General features: G+C 45.6%; 2 protein-coding genes across 2 annotated transcripts; both read right to left on the bottom strand.

The window, feature by feature from the left end:
* Positions 1 to 4,429: 4,429 nt before the first annotated feature.
* LOC121864039 (roundabout homolog 2-like) lies at positions 4,430 to 11,728 on the bottom strand. The gene is made up of 4 exons (XM_042362936.1): positions 11,428 to 11,728; positions 7,877 to 8,455; positions 6,194 to 7,723; positions 4,430 to 5,796 (listed from the first exon to the last, which is right to left on the bottom strand). The coding sequence occupies exons 1-4, from the start codon at positions 11,483 to 11,485 to the stop codon at positions 4,745 to 4,747; spliced, it is 3,219 nt and encodes a 1,072-aa protein (XP_042218870.1). The 5' UTR covers positions 11,486 to 11,728; the 3' UTR covers positions 4,430 to 4,744.
* A 980-nt stretch (positions 11,729 to 12,708) lies between these two features.
* On the bottom strand, positions 12,709 to 14,077 carry LOC121864054 (casein kinase I-like). The gene is made up of 2 exons (XM_042362952.1): positions 13,300 to 14,077; positions 12,709 to 12,767 (listed from the first exon to the last, which is right to left on the bottom strand). The coding sequence occupies exons 1-2, from the start codon at positions 14,075 to 14,077 to the stop codon at positions 12,709 to 12,711; spliced, it is 837 nt and encodes a 278-aa protein (XP_042218886.1).
* Positions 14,078 to 24,368: the final 10,291 nt, after the last annotated feature.

The raw sequence follows: 24,368 nt of genomic DNA, 5'->3' as shown, positions 1-24,368 counted from the left end.
TAAAATATTTAAAGTGTCGTCCCTGTAGTCAAAAAGTTAAAGTGTTTGGGAGTTAAGGTTTGGTTCATCAGCATCACCAGCACTTTAACCCACACAAGAATGGTTATCTGCCTTGACCTCATGACCTGCCGAGTCACAGGTCATCAGGGGCGTCCTCCACAAACTTCAGGAAGAAGGTATACCTATGCTTTCAGTTCTTCCTGGAATGTTGACGTTCTATTTAACCTCCAGACCTCCATCCTCCAGACCACTAGACCTCCAAACCTCTACATATCATAGACCTTCAGACTGCCATACCTGCAGACATCACAGACCCTGCTTAGACCTTCAAATTTCCAGCACCTACATATCTCCTACCTCCAGCCCTCCATACCTCCAGCCCACAGACCTCCATACCTCCAGCCCACAGACCTCCTGACCTCCATACCACACAAGGGCGTAACCAAACAGTACGTGCACCGAGGTATAGTGGGTAAAGGATAAAATATATTCTTCACCTCTATTGTGTGACTATTGTTAAACGCTGGTCACATCTGGGGTGCAAACTCATCCTCAGTTGAGTCAATAGTCACCTGAGGATTAACTGACTCAAATATGAATGTTTGTAGATAGTTTTCCGAGTCAATAGTCCCCCTTTGAGGCTCAACTGACTCAAATACGAATATTTATGGATGTTTTATGAGTCAATAGTCCCCCTTAAAGCTCAACTGACTCAAATACGAATGTTTATGGATGTTTTGTGAGTCAATGGCCCCCTTGAAGCTCGACTGACTCAAATACGAATGTTTATGGCTGTTTTTATGAGGAAAGAGAACATATACTGTAGTGGGAGCGTTACTTCGGCTGTTGGCTTGGGTCCACCTACAGCCAGCAGCACAAGGTCATTATCCCGTTACTGTTATAAAACACAGATGTACACGGTTCTATATTTCACTCTTGGTATGAGAAGTTGTGTGAAGTTTGATACTGATGAGAGTTAGAGGTAAGAGGCCAGAAGAAAGAGGTTAGAGGCCAGAGAGTAGGGGTTAGAGCCCACAAATGAGAGGTTAGAGGCTACAAGATTATAGGTTAGAGGCCACAGGAGAAGGTTAAAGGACTAAGGACAGAGGTTAGAGACGACAGGTGAGAGGTTAGAGAAGTTAGAGGCCACAAGCGAAAGGTTAGAGAAGTTAGAGGCCACAAGCGAGAGGTTAGAGAAGTTAGAGGCCATAGGTGAGAGGTTAGGGAAGTTAGAGGCCACAAGTGAGAGGTTAGAGAAGTTAGAGGCCACAAGCGAGAGGTTAGAGAAGTTAGAGGCCACAGGTGAGAGGTTAGGGAAGTTAGAGGCCACAAGTGAGAGGTTAGAGAAGTTAGAGGCCACAAGTGAGAGGCTAAAGGCCACAAGTGAGAGGTTAGAGAAGTTAGAGGCCACAAGCGAGAGGTTAGAGAAGTTAGAGGCTACAAGTGAGAGATTAGAGGCCACAAGAGTAGACGTAATAGAGCCACCGTCCTTCCTGGTGGTATCTGGGGGGGCTGGTGTTGACATACGAGGCTGCTGCATGGCGGAGATCCGTCTGCCAGTCCACCAGCCAAGAAAAATCGTGACAGTCGACCATGGTGATGAACATTTTAAACCACATCCTCTACATGTTACACAATACTCGCCTTCCTGCTAACTCCTACTGTGTGTGGGAGGGGGGGGAAGAGGGGGAGAGAAAAGTGAAGGGAGATTGAGGAAGAGGAGAGATAGAATGGGGAGGAAAAGAAAGGGGGGGGATTTAGGAAGAGGGAAAGAGAAGAGATGAAGAGAGGAGGGAGAAAGGAGGAGAATTGACTATAGGAGGTAGAGGAGAAATTAGTGAGGAAAAGGGGGGGGAAGAAAGAGAGAAGTAACTAGAAGGCGAAAGTGAAGGAGGAAGAGGAAGAGAGAGGAGGAAGAGGAAGAGAGAGGAGGAAGAGGAAGAGAGAGGAGGAAGAGGAAGAGAGAGGAGGAAGAGGAAATTAAGAAAGGATAAGAATAAGGATGATAAGGAAGAGGAAAAAAACGAGAAACAGGATGTAAACAGAGAAAAAAAAGGAGGGGGAAACAGAGGAAGAAGAGACGATGGTTGCAAGAGCGTAGGAGGGAAGGGGGGAGGAAGGAAGGAAGGAAGGAAGGAAGGAAGGAAGGAAGGAAGGAAGGAAGGAGGGTTAGTTTATATTACTGACTAAATGGAGACGAGGGGGAGAAGTTGGAGTAGCAGAAGGTGGAGCTGACGATGAGTGTGTTGGCGAGGCTATCAGAGGGGGAGAGAGGGAGAGGAGTGAGAGGAGGGATGGAAGGGTGACAAAGGGGAGAAGAGGTGAAGGAGGAGAGGGTAAGGTAAGGGTGAATGAGAGAGGAGGGAGACAGACAGACAGACAGAAGGGAAGACACATAAGAAGAACAACAAAACCAACAACATTAAAGAAAGAGAGAGAGAGAGAGAGAGAGAGAGAGAGAGAATAAGAAAAAATTAACTATAAAAAAAAATAAAACAACCACCTCACACTGTACACACGATGACTCACAAGCCACCGACACCACCAAAACATCATCTTACATCCTCCTAATACTAAGCCAGACCCCAAGCCAGTTCCCGAGGGTTGATTTACACAATAATAAACAGTGGTACAACAGAGTGACAGAACAATGCCTTAGAGTCACCCGTATAAGGGACGATAAGAGATCTAGCCTAAACAAGACACTGAATTATAAGGATCTGATTTCCTTGATGAAGCCAAATGGATGTTCTGATTGCGTCTCTTGTACATCTGATTGTTAGCTAATATTGTGATTATGGGAGGGATGAATATTGTGTGTGTGTGTGTGTGTGTGTGTGTGTGTGTGTGTGTGTGTGTGATTTGTGAGTGGGGGTGAGTTTGAGGGTGGTGTGGGTGTGTGGGTGTGGGTGGGTTTGTGTATGTGCGGTGTGGTGTTAGTGGTGATAGTTGTGGTAATAGTAGTAGTGGTGGTGATTGCAGTAGTAATAGTATTGGTGGTAGTAGTGGTGGTGGTGGTGGTAGTAGTGATAGTGAGTGATAATAATGATAGTAATGGTGACTGTCACTATCTCAATACTCTCCCTGACTCACCATCTTCACCATAGTCACAAAATGTCACTCTCTCTCTCTCTCTCTCTCTCTCTCTCTCTCTCTCTCTGGTCACCTGCCAGTAAAGGTGATGGTGTGACCGAGAACACCTGTGTACCTGTAGTAGTCTACCTCCCACACAGGTACACACACACACACACACACACACACACACACACACACACACACACACACACACACACACACACACACACACACTAAATTAACATATAATACCTACCCGTCATAATAAAATATGTAAAATGAATGACGCCAGGTGTGAAAATTTGCATATAATATCCAGTGTACAATTTATACGAACCATAAATCACCATTCATGTGTAGTGACCATCAGGTGAATGTATAATAAATATTGACTCGTTATAAATGAACGAAATTATGAACGAAATCTAAAGGAAACCAATTACTGTTGATATGTGAATAATTAAGAAAACACACGAAGAAATATGATTTAGAACTACTGTATGGATCACCTGATGATTAGCTCACCCAAGCTTATTTAACCTGTGATTAACCACCCTTAAGCTACCTACTGGGGTTAGGTTAGGTTAGGTTAGCGCAAGGTTAGCTTATAGATCATTAATATTCAGTTAAACCTGTTAACATAAAAAGAGATAACAAAAACTTGCATTCTCTCTCTCTCTCCACAACTAATAAATTAAGTCTTGCAGGAAAATATTGTTTACATTGACTCAGCATAAACAGGTCAGTGACATGTTTTGGTTGTGTTGTTTACACATCGGCAGCGTCACCACTACACCTTTCCCCCCTGTGTTTACCCGAGTGACGTCCCCACCTTACTCTCCCCACTATACAGGTGTTTTTTACCTGAGAATCACCTGTCATCTCTCTTGAGGCACCTGAAGACATCTGTTTACCTTTCTATATTAGCATAATATTGTGAGGTTCATTAACATTGGTATCTCAGGTAAATTGACCAATGACAGTCGGGAACCAGCAGATGTTTATCACCAGACGCCTCTTGCTGTCTGTGTTTATTCTACACCTACAGGAAGGTGTATAAACAATAGTTGTTTATAATCAATAACAAATTTTAATATAAAAATAAAGTCTCTATGATGTACATATTTACAGTAAGTGACTAGTAATAAATAACATGTGGCAGCGGTCACGTGACACAACCATCTGGCACTGTTTGGCACCACAGCAGAATATATCTTGTTATTCTTACTAGGAGTGTGGCACTAGGGTGTAGTGAGTGGGTGTAGGACGGTGGCACTAGGGTGTGGTGGGTGTAGGACGGTGGCACTAGGGTGTGGTGGGTGTAGGACGGTGGCACTAGGGTGTGGTGGGTGGGTGTAGGAGGGTGGCACTAGTGTGTGGTGGGTGTAGGAGGGTGGCACTAGGGTGTGGTGGTAGTATCACTAAGGTGCCACTTGGTGTGTCATCTGCTTCTGGCACCACCATGGAGAGATCCACCTGGGTGGCACTAACAAGCGGGAGGCGGTGTAGTGATCAACACTGACCTCTCCTACACTAACTGCTGACCGCTAAAAACAACAAAGAACAAATTCACTGTCCACTGAGGCACTTGTTCACTGTCACATGCTCGAGGTGTGCCATCGCCTCTTATGGGTCGCACTGTTGTCTGCTGGCCCAGCTGGCACTGGCATTAGTGTGTGTTGCTACATGGCGGGTCTGTCGGTGGTGGAGGGTGACAGTCGGCGTGGACCTTACGGTCCTGTAGAGTATTAAAGGTAAGGAAGCCGTCGGCAGGAGTCACCTGTGTGTACACATCATAGGTGTGATCCGAGTCGGCGTCACACGGCCGCTTGTATTGTTCTGACCCGCCCATGTTGTCGTACTGTGAGGCGGCGGAGGACACCTTCCTGGGCCCCTGCACGTTACTGCCGCCCACCGGCTCCTCTTGGTCAGGGTCAAGGGGTGGTGGGCAGGCTGGTGGGGGCGGGAGAATGGCAGCCCAGTTGACCTGCACGCCGGAGTCATCGCTGTGGTGTCGCCAGGGGGCGCCATGGTTCAGGCGAGGCGACGGAGGCGCCAGCAGCGCCGTGGTGGCGTAAGGTTCTGTTGTCTGTTGTACCCGAGGCTCGGCGTACTCGTTCACTAGTTGGTCTGGACGAAGGAGTCTGGTCGACGACAAACTGGACTCTTTGTCACTCTCTGAAGGAGGCGGCCACAACTTGCGCTCCCCGTACATGTTGACGGAGTGGTGATCGGGGTAGATGGACGGGTCCTGGTAGAGGGCGGGGGCGTGGGGCGGGTTGGAGGGCGGCACATTATGGCCCAGCCGCCTCACGTACACCAGGGTGGCCAGGACCAGCAGCAACACCAGCGGTATCAGCAGGTATATCAGCCACGCCGGCTGTGGTTGGCTGTACACCATGGAGTCACCATCGTTCTCAGCTGTGTTCACCTCATGAAAGCTGTGGGCATCCAACAAGACGGGGTCGCTGAAGGGTCCAGGACCCGCCCCTGTGAGGGCCGCCACACGCACGGTATAGAGGCGGCTGGGAAGGAGGCCGCGAGCCTCCAGCCAGGGGCTCACCACCGTCTCTGTGGTGTGACTGCCGTTGTGACTTATTGTTACCTGGTAGCCCAGTAGCTCCCCGCGGGCCTCCTCGGGACTCACACTCGACCACCTGATGAGTACAGAACCTTCCTCACGCACCGTCACGCGCACATCACCTGGCGCAGCCGCCGGCACTGTAAATATGACAAAAATACGTTAATATATGGAGGAAGTAGAGTAAGATGTGTTCAAAATATTGTGAACAAGGACACAAGGTTTGTTTTGTCACCAATTAAGTTAACATAAACATAACAAATTTCAGCTACCTTAAAAACCTTGACCTATCATAGAAACAAAATAGAGATGAGTTTGTTAATCATTGGGTTGGATGTGAAGTTATTTTTGTTTTGTGTCACATATGTACAGGTGAGGTGTTCCTACTTCTGGCAGGTCAGTAGCGGGTGTTGACTGAGAGAAATATTATCGTACAGTATATCACCCGGCACTCTTATACTCTTAGCAGCCTTCTGGACACTTCTGGGCGGCCACCACATCTCCGTACATAGTGAACAGAGAAAATGGATGACTTACCATCTTCAGGTGTGGTGAGAGAGTAGGAGTTGGAGGGTGTGCCCTCGACGCTGTGCCAGAAGGGGACGATGAAGAAGGTATAGGGAGTGTTGGGTCGCAGGTCATGGAGGAGGTGGGAGGAGGACGAGGCGCCCAGGACGGTGGTCACTTGTACAGCGCCGTCCTCGCCCACCGAGTACACCAACACGCCCTCCACCGCCTCGTCCGTCGAGGCCAGGAAGTCCCAAGTGAGCAGTACACTGTCGGGAGCCGTGACGGCGGCGTCAGTGAGGGTGACGCGGGGTTGAGAGAGGCGGCGACGGGCCTGGCGGACTTGGTTCACAGTGAGGCTGGGGTCTCGGGGGGAACGGGTGGTGATGGGGTCAGACCAAGGGCTCGGGAACGACGCCCCTCTGTTGGTGACGGCGCGGACCAGGAAGGTGTAAGTGTGTCCGGGAGTGAGATGACTCACCACGGACGACTCCTTCCAGATGGCGGCGTCGGCAACTCGCCACTCGTCCCAGCCCTGCCGCCAGTACTCCACGGTGTACCACTGACCAGACTCTTCACTTACTTGCGAGTTGGGCAGCCAGCTCAGCTGCACCGCCGTCTGGTTGACGGCCAGAAGACGCGGCTTGGTGGGAGGCGCCGGCAGCAGCAGCGGCTCCAACACCTCAGCATTATGATCTACCCTCAGTACCGCTGCCTGTTCCACGGTGCCCGTGTCCGCCGTGGCCTGGCACGTGTAGATGCCCGCGTCATCCAGGCGCACATCCTTGAGGATGAGGGCGCCGTTGTCAGGGAGAGAGATCCTGGAGTCTGTCGAGTGTTGGGAGACTTGGCGAGCCGGCAGGTGGACGGCCGGTCGGTACCACCAGGAGATGGTGGCCTCGGCAGCCTCGCTCACTACCTCACAGGGGAAGGAGGCAACACTGCCGGGGGCGACCATCAGGTCCTGGGGTCCTATACCCACTACAGGCGGCGGGTGAGCGGGCACCACCAACAGCTCCGCTTGTCCACTTACACCTCCTCCATTGCTCACGCCCCAGCAGCGGTAAGACCCGCTGTCTTGAGTAGTGGCTTCTTCTATGACGAGGTTGAGACCATCATCAGACACGGAGGCGTGACTCCTGCTGTGTCCTGGGGTGAGCAGGGCAGTTCTGTCTAGTGTGGGGAGACGCCACACCACAAGTGGCTCAGGCCCGCCCTTCACGCGGCACGAAAACTCTGCTCTCTCACCAGCCATCACCTGAAGGTCTTGTGGCCGCTGCGTTAGCTCGGGGGCGTCGACGACAGTAAGTGTTGCCCGCGCCGTAGCGATGCCTGCCTCGTTCTCCACCTCACACACATACACGCCGGAGTCCTCAGTGGCAACTCGCTCCAGCACCAGGCGTTGGTCTTCTATCTTGACGCGTCCCAGCGGCATCTTACCGTCCAGGCGCCGCCACGTGACCGCGGGTGTGGGTGACCCTTGTGCCCCACACGCTAAGTTGACCAAAACTCCTGACGGGGCGGTCACGTTGGTGGGCCGCTCCTCAAACCACGGCGGAGCTGAAAATAGACATGATAAATAATTGTTATTGCCCTAATCATTTAACAGCTGTTGTGCTGTGCTCAGTGAAGCTGTTATGTTCACAGCAGCAGGAGGACAGTAATGTGTGTGTTTGTAGGGGAGAAAAAGTTGGCGAGATCTTGAGAACTTACTCATGACGGTGAGTTGGGTGGGCTGGGACTCCCTGGTGCCGGCGGCGTTGCGGGCGCGACACACGTAGGTGGCAGAGTCTTCCTGGACGGCCTGACTGATGACCAGGTCTCCCTCCTCAGTGACGCTGACACGGGAGGAGTTGGTCACCTGGCGGCCGTCCCTCAGCCAGCTCAGCTCCGGGGCCGGGGTGGCCTTGGGTGGCCGGCAAGGCAGGGTGAGGGAGTCACCGACGCGGGCCCTCATCGTCGACTCCGCCTGGCTCTGGAAGTCGTAGGCCAGCGTGGCCACGGTCAGTGTGGCGTTGTTGGAGCGTGTAGCACCGTAGCTGTTGGAGGCCACGCACCAGTACGTGCCCGTGTCACTGTCCCTCCTGGAGGAGGTGACACGGAGGAAGAAGAGGGAACCAGAGGGCAGGAGAACACGGTGGGAGCGAGGATCTTGTGTCGACGTGACCACCTCCTGGCCGTCACGGAACCACCTGACGCGGGCGGCCCCTGAGGCGGCACAGTTGAGGGTGGCGGGGTCGTTACGGCGAGCCACCATGTTACTGGGGTGTTCCTTGATGACTGGCGGCCCTTCTGTAGGAACAAGATGTTCACATGTTACTGGTGGTGTTACTTCTGTAGGAACAAGATGGTGACGTGTTACTGGTGGTGTTAGTTCTGTAGGAACAAGATGTTGCTCGTCATAACATTTTGAGTTCAACACACACACACACACGTTCACTGGTTGTAATGAAGATGGAAAAAGGGGGAAATATTGCCTCAGTATGACAGACCAGGAAGTAGGGTCGAGTTTCACTAACATTATCGTCAGCAGTTTTACGAGCCGTGGGTGGTGACGGAGGAACCTCTCACAAAACACTCCTCCCTCCCTACCCCCCACTCCCTTCCTCTACCACCCTGTATGCTAACCCTCCATCCCTCACAACACACCCTACATACCATGGTCGTTCCGGGCAGATCACCACACCACGACTGAGATGAAAATCACCTATTGAATATATTAATTAAATGTTTACCTTTACCTGCAGCCATAATTAAGGTGTAAATTATCACAGGACTCGACAAAACACAACATTAATGTAGAGATGAAAAAGCAACAATAACTTTCTAATTAAAGCGAATTATTGTCTCTCTCCCCCCCTATCTCTCTCTCTCTCTCCTGATAAAATAATCCCCGTAAATTATCTCCGTTGTGAGAAAACAGAATATAATTAATCGTTCAATGAAATAATCACTGTACCGGATGAGCAATTAACCTCCCCCAACGTCCCCTCTTCTCCCCACCCTTCTCTCCCCACCTCCTTCCTTCCGTCCTACCACCACAGCGCCCTCTCCTCCCCATCCCCCCTTCTCTCCCCTCCACCACAGCCTCCCACACAGCATGACTCACACCCCACGGCAGCTTCTTGATCCGTCACGCGCTGTGGAAAAAGTTACTGAGAGACGTAGGTAATCAGAAGGCTTGTATATTTTCTTATTGGCCCTCGCGAAATTGATCTGTCAAGGTGTATGTACTTTTATCTGAATAATGATGTGTTAATTATGAGGGAAGGAAGTCAAGGTGTCAGAGAGTTGGTCGTTAGGTAAACTTTGGTGGTTATTTAATGTTAATGAGTATATGATGGATTAGGTTAGGTAAAATGGTTAAATTGAGTTCTTGTTTACTATTGTTTGTATAACTGTGTTGTTTATGTGTATAGTTTGTTTACCTGGAGTGTTAGATAAGGTTCGTATTAGGTTGGTTAGGTTAGCGTTAATTTATGTTATGTTTGGTTAGTGTTGGGTTAGGTTACCGTTAGGGTGGTTAATCTTCACGTGATCCCATATTTGCCTAAAGTGTCAGATTAGGAAGACATTTTTGTCAGATTTGTGAGTCACTCGAAGTTTAAATGATCGAACGACAGAGTTGAATAATGCATCTCTGAGGTTAACAGCCCGTGGCACCCAGAAGCACCCCACTATGGCACCCAGGACCCACCACTATGGCACCCTGGACCCACCACTATGGCACCCAGGACCCACCACTATGGCACCCAGGACCCACCACTATGGCACCCAGGACCCACCACTATGGCACCCTAGGACCACCACTATGGCACTGGACCCACCACTATGGCACCCTGGACCCACCACTACCCAGGACCCACCACTATGGCACCCAGGACAGTCCACGGTGGCACCTTCATCCCCCCAAATTGGCACCTCCCCCCGTTATCGTGGCACTCAGAATCCCCCACTACTTAGTTCATTAGATGGAGGTTTCATATCTAACGGACCCTCGATATAACGGACACTTTGTAAATCCAGATAGTACGGTAAATAGAGGTGTCACTGTACTTATATAAATTATACTAAATATACCCAAAATAATGTAATAAAATGAGAAATAAAATTCATCACCTGGCAACCGAACCTACTACAGGGGAAGAACAGGTAATACTTATACACAACCGCTCTTAATCAATGCTAATGAACTGCAGGTAACCTAACTATGCTGTTACCTGTACCTGTGTATGTATAATGAAGGTTGTGTCTCCAGGTGAATTAAATAAAATGTCTGATGTTGGGAATTAAATAGAGGATAAATTATTTATTATTTATTCGATTATTTATTCCTTACTTTTATTTGTTTTTATTTTAATGGACGAAATGTGTGAATAAATTGTTAAAAGGATCACATGAAGATTAATCCCCCTAGATTATTTCAACCTGAAGATTAACCAACCTAATGCTAACATAATCTAACCTAACTTAACCTAAGGCTAAACTAACCGTAACTAACTTTACCTAACGCTAATCTAACTTAACCTAACACTAATCTAACTTAAACTAATCTAACCTAACACTAATCAAACTTAAATTAACTTAACCTAACGCGTACTGAACCTAACCTAACTCACCAGGTAACTGTAGACCACTTCCCCATCAGGTGAAATGAGCTGGGGGGCGGGGGGCTAATTTTCAGGTGATCTAAAAATACTATAACCAATTTCCCCTTTTTTAACCTTTTAATGCAGAAAATAATGAGAATTTACATTTTAATTCCCCGCGACACAGTTCAGCAGAGCCATTGTCTGCTGTCACCTGGCCAGACACTTGTGTACTAAAGAGGTATTTCCTTCGTGTTTCTCTTTCATTAACTCGTAAATTAGTCAGGTAAGATTGATCCAGTGGCCGTGTGGTGCTTGAGGATCGCCGCCATTACGCCGCATAGTAAACAATATATTCCCAAAAGGTGTAAAAGATTATTCCCAAAAGGTTTAAACCATTATATTCAAGCCAGTAATCTCGCGTTGGATCACCTGAAGATACCCCCCCCCCCTTACCACCAGTGTATTTCACCTGATAATTAAACACCTTAACGTTACCTGTGGGGAAGGGTTAGGTTAGGATATTGAAGATATTTAGGAACTCAAGGTTATTTTACCTGGTGATTAACCACTTTAATACTAACCTGACCTGACCTAACTAATCCCCTCCCCCCCCTCAACAGCTAGCGTTAAGGGGGTGGGTTAATCTTCAGGTGAGATACAAGTATGTCTCACCTTGATGTCCGGCTACCACCACTACCACCACCACACACACCACCACCAACACCTCCATGGTTATAACTCTTCCACCTCCACTTCACAACTTAATAACTCACAACACTTGTTATTTTCTCTCATTATGATTCACAACGTTTATAATTTGTTCAGTATTTTTGACTGATTTAAGAATTTTTTTTTCTTCACATTAAGAACTTGAGCTTAGTGGTTAATATTCTTCACTATACAGTCTGTAGAGAGAGAAATTAATCACAACTTGGTGTAGTTTGAGGAGGAGATAATGCTCCCTCAGTCGTGTCCTTCCACAGACTGTCTGAGCCAAGGCGGTGGTGGGCGGAGTTAAACGGGTAGTGGGAGGAGTCAACAGTTATCACGGCCTGGGCTATCAACAACAAACTGTACCCACACTATCATACGTCACCCACACACACACTGTACCCACACTATCATACGTTACCCACACTACCATACGTCACCCACACACACACTGTACCCACACTACCATACGTCACCCACAATGTACCCACACGAGGAAGTAACGTAAGGAACAAGATGAGAAGGGAGAGAGGAGACTTGGTGGAGGGATAGGTGAGGAATGACTTGCAGAAGGTGTACGTCAAGCGAGGTGTTAATGAAGACAGGTGAGACATCCCAACAGGTACACGCACACACACTCAGATGCACATACATACACACAGACACTCCCACAAGTACTTACCAGGTATTTTTGTATCTCATTAAGACCTGAAGAATCATCGGGATCTCCATTCTGAGACCTGGAGATTCTACAGGTAAGTCGTGGTAACACCTGAGACTCAACAGGTAACAACTCATTAACATCCCATATATTATTTACCTGTTAGTTAATTCCAAAGTTCTTTAATTCACCTTCATAATAGAGGTATTGATAAAAGGGTTCATAAAATACCAAATAAAAATGTCTGTTTATTTTTCATTTGGCAGAACAGTTCCTTAATTAGGAAGCAGGTAAGAGAAACATTTATCAGTACAATGTCAACAATAATTTAGCATCATAATTATACAGGTGATATCGTGACGTAATGATTTATACATATACTTACAGACATATGTATAATTTTTAACTATGTATCAGTACAGGATTGTGTATATCTCTACACCAGTCAGGTAAAAATACAGTAATTATTGTATTCTAAACTACTACTTTTCATACACTTGGAGGAGATGTTTTCATATATTTTAATACATTCATTAGCCCATAATATCACATGTATTTCACTGTCTACACTGGGGATAATTTCATGCACATCTGGTGACTCGGTAGTATATCACGCTGGCACAATGAGTAAAACTATCAACTGTCACAAAAATATCACATTTCTATACATAAACGTTATCACATATTTTGGTAGTTATTCTCATATACATAGAGGTATTGATTAGGTTGTATACATACTAATACACACCAAAAGTTCACAGCCAAAACATCGAACCTGTGCATGATGATGTGTGTATGTTATTTCGGGTTAGATGCAGGCATGGGAGGAACCAGGTGGTAATATATAGGTACGGAAGGAGCCAGGTGGTATAATGAAGGTGAGGGGGCCAGGTGGTATAATGAAGGTGAGGGGGCCAGGTAATACACAGATGAGGGCGGGACCGGGGGGTAATATGTAGGCGAGGGAGGCACCAGGTGGTAATATATAGGTACGGAAGGAGCCAGGTGGTAAGATACAGGTACGGAAGGAGCCAGGTGGTAAGATGAAACGGTCAGGTGGTAATATGCAGGTGGAGGGGCCACGTAAGATGCAGCTGATGAGTGTGTCAAGGTAGAGCCAGCACTAGCCTCACACACCAAGTCACTATACATCGGTGCTGAAGGTTGTGTACCCTGGCCATAAGACGTCAGTGAAGATGGTATATTCACTTTAAAATCTTCACTCAGAATCCAGTAGAGTTTTGACACTATCTCGTCCAAGGTGGCCTGCTTCGTGTCTCTGTCAGTGCGGGCCATCTCCACCACCTCCTTGGCTGACTCCGGCATGACGCTCATCTTCTGGAAGATGTAGTTAAGGAGTTCACCCAGAGCACTGATGTCAGGCGACGGGCTGCTAGTGCGGCCAAGACCACCACACAAGTCTGTCAGCTCACAGCGGTAGGCTCCGTCAGGCATGTTGTCCAGGACACTGTAGTTCATAGTAGCGAGACCATAGTCGATGATACTGACCCAGGGCATACTCAAGTCCTGCGGGACGGTCACCAGCACGTTATATACATGGATGTCCCTGTGGATGACCCCGGCGGCGTGTACCTCCTGCAGACGGAAACCGAGAAGGAAGGCGATATACGCCAGATACCAGTCGGGGAGAGGACGATGTTGGAGGACGTAGCGCAGGGTGTTGTGGCCTCTGAAGGTGATAACGATCGCCTTCGGGGAGGAACAGACACCAAGGAGTAGAGGTGCTCCTCCAGCTCCCTGCAAGATCTCCAAGAAACGTTTTTCTTTCTGGAAGGTTTGGTCAGGGCAGTTGGTCTTCATCACCTTTAAGATGGCAAAGCCGTTCTCCCAGGGCACGAGACTCACCACACCAAACACACCTTGACCCACTACCGTCTGGCGAGACACCAGCTCCTCCACGTCGGAAGTGGACAACACACGGAGAGCCATGGTATCCGTCTACAACACAATTGAGAATGAGCTTCAGGTAACTTCTTCACCCATTAATATAACCATAGGGACAGAACTTAGGTGAGGTCAAACCTGACATTTCCTTACGTGATGTGACGCTGTGTCGCAGGTGTTACCTTACTAAGCGCACCTCCTCCCCAGTGTCGTGCTATGAGTGGCCAGTGAGAGGAATTACGTCAGGTCATGGATAGGAACAACGTTAGCACTCCTCAGTGTCGTGCTGTGATTGGCCGGGAGGGGTTCTATGTCAGGTCAAGGAAGGTTAAGGTCAACATCATCAAGTGATTTAGCTGGATTAAGAAGGCAGCGTTAAGTAATGATTATGTTTATGTTAATATTAAAACACTTTAGTTTATTCGTGTTTATTATTTAAATATTCTTCCTCTTGGCCATGACTGAATGGTAATACAAGTAAAAGCACAGAAACAGACACAATTTTATTAAGAAAATGTAATTTTTTTATTTAGGTTAAGTTAGGTTTTGAATGTTTCCGAACTAAACCAGATCTAATCTAACCTCATATGTCTCTAGTTGTACACTCAAAGATTTCCCTAAACCAGATCTCAGATGAACAACGTTGTTATAGAGAAATCCGACTATGAGAAAGATTTACGATTAATAATAAGTAGGAATCTTAAACCAAGTCAACAATGAGTATTTGCTCGAAACAAGACTAACAAAATACTTGGGTTCATACAAAGGAGTGTTAGTTACAAGACTAGCGAGGTTATCCTAAAACTATATCTTACGCTTGTGAGACCTCACTTAGAATATGCGGTTCAGTTCTGGTCACAGAATCCTTAGAAAGAATTCAGAGGAGAATGACAAGATTAATCCCGGGCATGAGGAACCTTGAGTACAGAGACAGGTTAAAGCATCTTAATATGCAATCCCTCGAGAGACGTAGAGTGAGGGGCGATATGATAGAGGTGTATAAATTGAAGTCAGGGCTAAACAAACGTCATATAACAAAGGTACTACTTAAATTATCCAACCAGGAACGAACTCGTAACAATGGTTTTAAATTAGACAAATTTAGATTTAGGCGCGAAATAGGTAAACACTGGTTTGGAAACAGAGTAGTGGATGAGTGGAACAAGTTACCAAACATCATCATTAACTCGAACACGCTGGATAGCTTCAAACATAGGTTGGATGGATATGTGAGCAATAGGGGTTGGGTGTAAATGGGACTGACCAGTATGGACCGCTGCAGTTTCCTCCATTCTTATGTTCTTATGTATGTGTGTGTGTGTGTGTGTGTGTGTGTGTGTGTCCTCATGCTCCGGTGCAGAGAATTACCACCTCATAAACCGTGGCAAGCATGTTGGTCTACCGAGCTGGGTCTGTCACAAGGCAGGTCCGTCCACCTAGTTTATGGTTGTTTTGACAGTGAGGGATCTGTGTACCACTGTGTTTATAGCGGCGTCTGTCGGGGTACTGCTGCTGGGGTGGTGGTAGTGCTTCCTGGCATTGCTAAGGTGGTGTTACTGCTGCTAGGGTGGTCGTACTGACAACTCCTCACGTCGGGAGATAAAAAGTGGTGTATTATTGGAGAGATTGATGTTGGCGCTACATTCTGGCAACATTACTGCAGATTGTTATCACGACTGTCCCTGCAGAGTGTAACAGAGGAGACGACACCGAAGGCTGCTGCTGCTGTAGGTTTTTCACACCGGCGCTGCCTGTGCGTGTGTAACTCAAGGAGATAAGGCTGTTGAGAGTAACTTTGTGATTTATTAACGTTCAACCAGGGAAAATTACCGAATGTTTAATTGTTTAATGAGGGAATAATTAAGAATACGGGTTCCCAAGTATTTTCTAGTGCGAACCCATCGAGTGCTGTCCCCTATCCAGTACGACCCTCTACCCACACACAGGATAGAGAGAGATAAGAGCACACCATCCCACCATGATTCAACGTCCTTTACCATTCCTCTACCGGATATTTTATATCAAGACACAAAACCACAACATCCCGTAAATTTCTTGTTATCAGGGTAAGCCAGACCTAGATTGACCTGACCTGACACAAGGGGAGTAGTAGCTGCGTTAACCCCATGACCATAATATAGGCTCCTGACTTAACGAGGCGGCACCTGTCGGCCACTGCAAGACCCAGGTGACTCCAGCAACCCCACCATAGGGACCTATCGACCCCATGACCTCTGTGCGACCCTTTATAAGAACATAAGAAAATAAAGAGTCTGCAATAGGCCGGTTGACCTGTACATAGCAGCTCCTGTTAGGAGTTACTACCACTCTCTATCATCCATGAATCTATCCAGCCTCCTTTTAAAACTTTCCAGCGTTCCCGCACTTACTATAACGTTTGCTAAGCTTGTTCCACTCGTCCACCACCCTATTTGTGAACCAGTTCCTTCCTATCTCCCTCCTAACCCTAAACTTATCCAACTTAAATCCGTTGCTCCGAGTTCTATCCTGCTCGGATATTATAAGAACTTTATCTATATCCCCTTTATTGATTCCTTTCACCCATTTACATACTTCTATCATATCTCCCCGCACTCTTCGTCTTTCTAGGGAATGCAAGTTTAGTTTCTTTAACCTATCCTGATATGGAAGGTGCATGATGCATCTTGTGACCTCGTATTTGGGAACCGCTGTTTTAGAAGAATTTGATCACTTGAGAAATTACCATCTCCCTCCCCTCCTGTCGTCAGCGGTAACTCAAACACGGAGGAACGAGTTATAATGAAGTCTGGTACACGAACACAACCCAAACGAGACCTTGCACTAGTTCACTATTCAGTTTGTTCCATCGTTACAAACCCGAGTTATAGTCTCACCTGCATTACCCCGCAAGAAGAAGAAGAGCTAATTGAGATAGTTAAAGTACAGGAGTTTTGAATTAGATGTTGTTGAAGATCAATTTAATGTAATGATGTTTTGATGTATGTGTATTAGGTCACTGTTGCCCTCACTACTAACACTATACTCAGTTCTACCAACACTACCGTCACTATACTCAGTACTACCAACACACCCACAACAACAACCATTACCTCTCATACACGACAATAAAACAAGCTTCGCCACTTTACTCCGACCAACACAATTATCATGGATCATAAATCATACAATAAACGCACGTACAGACACTCAGACACCCGCTACCCCTGTCAACGTCTCCTGTGTCTGAGTGTTTTAAGCATACATTGAACATGATGTACACACACACACACACACACACACATAGGTAGACACGTCGCGCCAACACTTTTTTTTTTTTTACTCTCCACCGTAACAACAATCTGGCTTTTGTTTCAGTCACGGAGGAGAACTAAGGCGATAATTTATGGTGCCTGAGAAGCCAGACGTCACCAAACTCACCATTACTCCTCCTGGTGACTGTGGTGAAGCGCGTGCCAGCCCAGCCCAGCCCAGCCCAGCAGTCATTCCTAGGTTGAGGTTTTGTCCGTCTCCTGTACACATACCTCACCTGGTACCTCACCTGGGTTAATATCCATCCATCCATACTTACACCTTAGTTCACCTGAAGATTAATTTACCCTTATTCTACCTGGCAGGGTTAGGTCAGGTTAGGTCAGGTTAATCATCAGGTGAATTTAATTGGGTCTTAATCTTATCTGTCTACACTCCAAAGACTTACTGAAAGGTTGTTTATCTTTTATAGAACAATTTATGTCAAGTTTATCGAATAGTTAGAGGAGTAATTATTTAATTAACTGTGTGTGTGTGTGTGTCTGTGTGTGTGTGAGTGTGTCTGTGTGTGTGTGTGTGTGTGTGTGTGTGTCTGTGTGTGTGTGTGTGTGTGAGTAAAGCTAACACACACGCACACACCTCCTGGTTAGTTTCATCTGTCAAGGAAAAAAACCATTCTTACCTTGTACCGTAATTAATTATCAGGTAAACCATTAACTCCCAGGTAAGATTGTTTCCCTGAGATAAATAACAAATCCTGAGAATTTACCTTAAAACTGAATATATTACCTAACCTAACCCACATCAAAATAAACATCAACAAAGATCATAAACCACCAAAAAAAAAAAAAAACTGATATATTTGTTTTAATTCAGGTTTTGTTGAGTCTAGTATACTCGGTCGTTATACTCAAGCTATACTTCTATCAACGACGTATTGAAAGTTGTTGATGTTTGGCCCTACGAGTGTGTGTTAGTGTACTCTTATGTACACGGATAACTCAAGTAAATGTGTGTGTTGGAGTAAGAGGAGTGGAAAGGAGGAGTCTGCGGAGTGTTGAGGAGTGGACGGGGAGTGGGGAGGGGTAGGTGGAGGTGGGGGAGGGGTGAGGGAGTGGAGGGTGGAGGAGGGAGGGGTGGGATGGAGGTGGAGGTGGGGAGGGGTGAGGTGTGGGTGAAGAATGGGGAGGAGGTTTTCTAATGAGGAGTGAGACTGGAACACTTTTGTTTTGTGAGGGTGTTGTGGTTGAAGCTGACTCGAGTGTTGTTGACTATAGTGTGTGAGTGTGTGTGTGTGTGTGTGTGTGTGTGTGTGTGAAGTGGGAGGGACACACACACATACAGACAAAGAGACAAGGAATACTTCTCTCAAGGGTAACTTAACTAGATGAAATGAGGGTTTACGTTCTGACAGTGAGGGGACAGATAGTGAGAGACAGTATGGTGAGGGATAGTGTAGGGAGGAGAAATAGTCAGTCTCTAAATAACACACACACACACACACACACACACACACACACTAACAATAATGAGAGTGAGGAGCTTAACGTAATCTTCTTGGTGGAGAATGAATAACGACCTCATTCACGACCTCCACGACCCCATCCACATCATCCAAGACATCCACAGCCCATCATCAGCAACCCCCCCCTCCACACCGCAGTACCAATATAACAAGCAATTACTTTCAACTTGTGGTGGGGATGAGAGGAATGGGGAAGGGGGAGAGGAAGGAAGGAGGAGGGGAGAAGAGGAGAGAGGGGGTAGTATCCGCCCAGCTGTTGGTGTTATTGTGACAAATAATCTTTCTATTCAATGGTTTGGTTTACCATAGGTCATTATGTATATATATGTAAACACACACACACACACACATACACACATACACACACACACACACACACGTCTCTAAAGTATATTATGAGCATTAACATCATGAACTAGACGCCTGTAGACATCAGTATACAGTAAACCATTCTTATTAGTATCCCAACCGAGTCCGTGTCCGTGGCTTCAGTCTCTGGTTTACACATTGAAGTAGTTTACATTACTGACAGTTTACAGTCGGTGCTTCTGGGTGTGTTAAGCAGTGATGGTGTAAAGAGTTGATTATACCTTATATGTTATTTACTGCTGCTACTACTACTACTACTACTACTACTACTACTACTACTACTACTACTACTACTAATAATAATAATAATAATAATAATAATAATAATAATAATAATAATAATAATAATAATAATAATAATAACAACAGGTAATCAATTCCTCACTATTTACAAAAATACTCAATTTATCAGTAAAAAACATAATATTAATAATCTCACACAAGAACGGTTCTGTTTTGGGCCAGCCACTACATGCGTCGTCAGCTTTACGCGTCAGCATTAGGTGTCAGCACATACATAATAGCTACCACGTGGCTGACACCTGAGACAAGAGAAGTTGAATGGTGAAGTGTTTACAAGAGGCGCCAGACCACTGCTTCTACCACACGAGAGAGACAATGTGTTGACTGTTGCTGATGACTCGTGTTTAGGTGACAGATCTTGGTGCACCGCGTCTTTGGAGCATTTTTGGTGCACACCCCTGTCTTCATCCTGGTGCACGTCCTTGTATCCTACCTGGTGCACGTCCTTGTATCCTACCTGGTGCACGCTCTTGTATCCTACCTGGTGCACCATGTCGTCAAACTTAGAGGTCCTCATAGTTCCTGAAGAAGGTTAGGACTGTGGGTGACTGCCTGGAGGAGTCTTGCATCACTCAGACAGACAGACAGACAGACAGACACACAGACATTTCATCTCCAGCTACTCCTAGTGTATGTATGTATGTATGTATGTATGTATGTATGTCAGATTAAACCCCCCAACAAGCATCACATTAAAAGATAAACTACCCTTAATTACTGTACTATCTCATAACACTGATTAATGATAATAACTAAGTCTTAAACATTTACCTGTTATCCTTGAGGTAATTACTGTCATACCTGTTATTAGTTATTCATGCTATTTATCTCTTGTATATATTTACATGTTTATGAGACCATATTGTAATATATATATAAATCAATTGGTGTGGACGTTTAGGCTACTGTGTGGTGGTGGTAGTGGTGGTTAGTGGTAGTGGTGGTGTGGTGGGTGAAGGTGGTGATGGTATTGATTCGCCGCAGAGGTGTGGTAGTGGTCTAACCTTTGTATATCCGACCCCCCCCCTTCCCCAACCCTCCACCCTTCCCCAACCCTCCCACCCACACCCCCCCCCCCACACACCTGTAGTACAAGCACCTATAAACTCACAAATCACCACCTAATTAAAAATCACAACCCTAAATCACCTTAAATAACATGTATAACCAGTAATAATACAACACCACATAACATCCCAGGTTAAATTCTATAACACAACATCAGTTAAGTGAAGTTAATACCTTCTTGGGTTTATAGTTCCTAGTGATTATAGCTGTCACAGGTACCCGCCTCTTGACGTCACTCTTAGCTTGGATAACGCTGCTTTAACCATCGTTCCGTAACGCTTATATTACCTGTGGGTTTTTTAAAGGTTAATTACCATCCCTGGGACCCCAATGATGGTACTTACCTGTGTTAAGTATATATACAGGAAATACTATATTGTTTGTGATACCCGTTTCTTCTTCCCTGTACCACCTACCTGTTCCTACCTCTCCCAACCTCTCCCTTACCTATCCCTACCTCTCCCTTACCTATCCTCACCTGTCTCTACCTGTTCCTACCTATCCCTTACCTATCCCTACCTGTCTCTACCTGTCTATATCTCTCCCTACCTACCCATACCTCTCCGTTACCTATCCCTACCTATCCAATTAAACGAGACGAACCATCCTCACTACTCAAACTCCATTTCCCATTAAAACACAACTCCTAAATCCGTATACAAGTGAGGCATCCATCTTCTAGGAGGACCACTCAGTACACAGACGCGACAATTAACATAAAACCAGGTAGAAATATCCATAAATTATCCACCTTTACTCCTGTATGGGGCATGAGATACACCTGTAATTAGTAGAGAGATGGGGGGCTGTTTTATTATTGTTATTAGTCCAGGTAATTAGTTTTTTTTTATTTATTTAATTAACATGTAGTTGAAGGTTTAATTAGGATCAACTGGTACTTTATGTAAACATGGTATGGTAGTTATGGTAGTTAGTTTATGTGGATGGTTCTACTGGTGGTGATGGTAGTTATGGTAGTTAGTTTATGTGGATGGTTCTACTGGTGGTGATGGTAGTTATGGTAGTTAGTTTATGTGGATGGTTCTACTGGTGGTGATGGTGGTGAGGTTGTGGAGTTTGTGGTTCTTATTTTGTTTCTATACTTGAGTGAACCATACTGAGAGAACCAATGTATTTGTTTGTTTAATTGTTTGTCTAGTTATTTATTTAGTCATTTAGTTGTTTATATATTTGTTAATGTATTTTATGTATTTATTTATGTATTTGTTTATGTATTTGCTTGATTACTTGTTACTTACTTGTTTATTTATATGACCTACGTGTCTCTCTCTCTCTCTGCAGCACCACCCACCATCTTAGCTTCTGTCTTCAGGAGGGATATATTAATATTTACATTCAAACCACAACAACAGCACCACGCTAAGGCTCCCCCGCTGAGACAAGACGTAGGTACTCTCCTTAACAAGCTCAATGTTATATTATCAAAACATTTATTCTGTCCTCGTTACGTATCTAGGTAGTGTCTCGGTGTAAGCTATGGCATCATGGTGGTTAATTTTTTTTTTATTACAGGTTAAAGGGACTTGGCATAGTGGTTAAAGTTCATATTTATTTGAATGATTAAATGCTTTATTAATCCCTTGTTATCTAGTCTTAAAATTCCCTTAAGTTGGACAACACGACAAGACACGACGCAACGCAACGCAACGCAACACGACACAGGAACAGAGAAAAAAATCAAGCAATTTATGTGTTTACGACACAAGCTGCTTTTAGATTCATGATTTATAAATGTAAATGACTTGCTGGTCCCTCCCTCCATCTCTCCCTTCCTGTCTCCCCCTCCCTCTCTCCGTACTTACCTCCCTCCCTCCCTCCTTACCTCCTCCATCTCTCCCTTCCTGTCTCCCCCTCCTTCTCTCCCTCCGTCACTACCTCCCTACTTCTCTCTCTCGTTTACTTTCTTCCTCCCCCCTTCTTGCTACACCCTCTCCTCACTCACCCTCCCTTCCTCCCTCCAGCATCCCCACCCCATCACCTCACCCTCCCCCTCGCCTGGCACAAGCTCAGAGTCTCAGGCGGTGACTCAAGAAGGCTTTACACTTCTCTGTATCAGGTGTCACACAGGTGTTAATTAAAACTGGGTGACCGAGGCTTAATGCTCACACACACACACACACACGCGTATTACAGACACATACGTACACACATTCGTAGTATACATACACGAACACACACACACACACACCTTTAATGTGGACCACAACGAGGTAATAATTCCGTCTTTATCACCCACCTTAGGGAATTACCGTCATCATATGTGGTTTAGGTTAGGTTAGGTTAGTGTTAGGCTAGGTTAGTGTTACGTTAGGTTAGGTTAGTGTTAGGCTAGGTTAGTGTTAGGCTAGGTTAGTGTTACGTTAGGTTAGTGTTACGTTAGGTTAGTGTTAGTGTTAGGCTAGGTTAGTGTTAGGCTAGGTTAGTGTTACGTTAGGTTAGGTTAGTGTTACGTTAGGTTAGGTTAGTGTTAGGCTAGGTTAGTGTTAAGCTAGGTTAGTGTTAAGCTAGGTTAGTGTTACGTTAGGTTAGTCTTAGGCTAGGTTGGTGTTACGTTAGGTTAGTGTTAGGCTAGGTTAGTGTTAAGCTAGGTTAGTGTTACGTTAGGTTAGTTAGTGTTACGCTAGGTTAGAGTTAGTGTTAGGTTAGGTTAGTGTTAGGCTAGGTTAGTGTTACGTTAGGTTAGGTTAGTGTTAGGCTAGGTTAGTGTTAGGCTAGGTTAGTGTTACGTTAGGTTAGTGTTACGTTAGGTTAGTGTTAGTGTTAGGCTAGGTTAGTGTTAGGCTAGGTTAGTGTTACGTTAGGTTAGGTTAGTGTTACGTTAGGTTAGGTTAGTGTTAGGCTAGGTTAGTGTTAAGCTAGGTTAGTGTTAAGCTAGGTTAGTGTTACGTTAGGTTAGTGTTAGGCTAGGTTAATGTTACGCTAGGTTAGGTTAGGTTAGTGTAAAGGTAGACTGTATAATGAAGAGTCAGAGAAGAATTATAAATAAGTTTTGAATGTTGACTTCCGTTCACCTGTCTTCCTGTTCCCCCTCTTCCTCCATCTCTTTCCTCTATCATCACTTATACACACACTCCCTCCCTTCTATTACATCCCCCTTCACCGTCACCATCATCACCACCGCTCTCACCACCATTAACATCTGGCAGGTAACGAGACGCCCCGCTATATTTAAGCCTTTATTGCATCTCACTTTGCACTTTTCTGCAATTCATTTCATGCAACAGAGAATATCCAATTACAATTCCGTCCTACTAAACATCTCTTCTCGTCCTCTTTATCCTCCTCCTCCTCATTTTCCTTTTTTCCTCCTCCTCCTTCTTCGCCTCTTTTTCCTCCTCCTTCTCATCGCTCTCTTCTTTCTTTCTTCTGATTTATTTTCATATTTTTCTCGTTGCAGAATTTTCATAAATGAGACAAATATGGTTAGGTTAGTTTTTATATTAAATGACATGTGAAGGTAGCTTAAGTGAGGTCAAGTTAGAATATATGAGGTCAGATCAGATTAACTACATTGACCTAAATGAGCCACGTCCTCATTATCCTAAACTGTTGCTGATTGGCTACAGCATCTACCTGTTATTATGCTTACGTGTCACTCACTATAGGGTGTGACCGGGGCTCCTCTGGTCCACCCTACTGTGTGTTGTACCTGTACTGTTCCTGTGAGATCTACTTTCTCTTCAAAATATATTAATTTATACAGTGTGAACTTTCTCTCTCAACCTCTACCTTCTTTCTTCCCTTTCTCCAGCCTCTTTTGTATTCTCTTTTCCCCTCGAGTCCTCTTTCTCCCCTCTC

This window comes from Homarus americanus, unplaced genomic scaffold, assembly GCF_018991925.1.
Source record: "Homarus americanus isolate GMGI-L3 unplaced genomic scaffold, GMGI_Hamer_2.0 scaffold14720, whole genome shotgun sequence".
Taxonomy (NCBI): domain Eukaryota; kingdom Metazoa; phylum Arthropoda; class Malacostraca; order Decapoda; family Nephropidae; genus Homarus; species Homarus americanus.
Note: the sequence above shows the minus strand (reverse complement) of the source record. Positions and strands in the feature narration are given on the sequence as shown.

Excerpts from the sequence above, each read along its gene's own strand:
- LOC121864039 (XM_042362936.1), bottom strand. The coding sequence starts at position 11,485 with ATGGAGGTGTTGGTGGTGGTGTGTGTGGTGGTGGTAGTGGTGGTAGCC. Across the intron at positions 8,456-11,427 it reads GGTGGTAGCCGGACATCAAG|AAGGGCCGCCAGTCATCAAG; the intron begins GTGAGACATACT and ends TTGTTCCTACAG. Across the intron at positions 7,724-7,876 it reads CACCCAACTCACCGTCATGA|CTCCGCCGTGGTTTGAGGAG; the intron begins GTAAGTTCTCAA and ends GTCTATTTTCAG.
- LOC121864054 (XM_042362952.1), bottom strand. The coding sequence starts at position 14,077 with ATGGCTCTCCGTGTGTTGTCCACTTCCGACGTGGAGGAGCTGGTGTCT. Across the intron at positions 12,768-13,299 it reads ACTGACGTCTTATGGCCAGG|TTGATAGTTTTACTCATTGT; the intron begins GTACACAACCTT and ends TTTTTGTGACAG.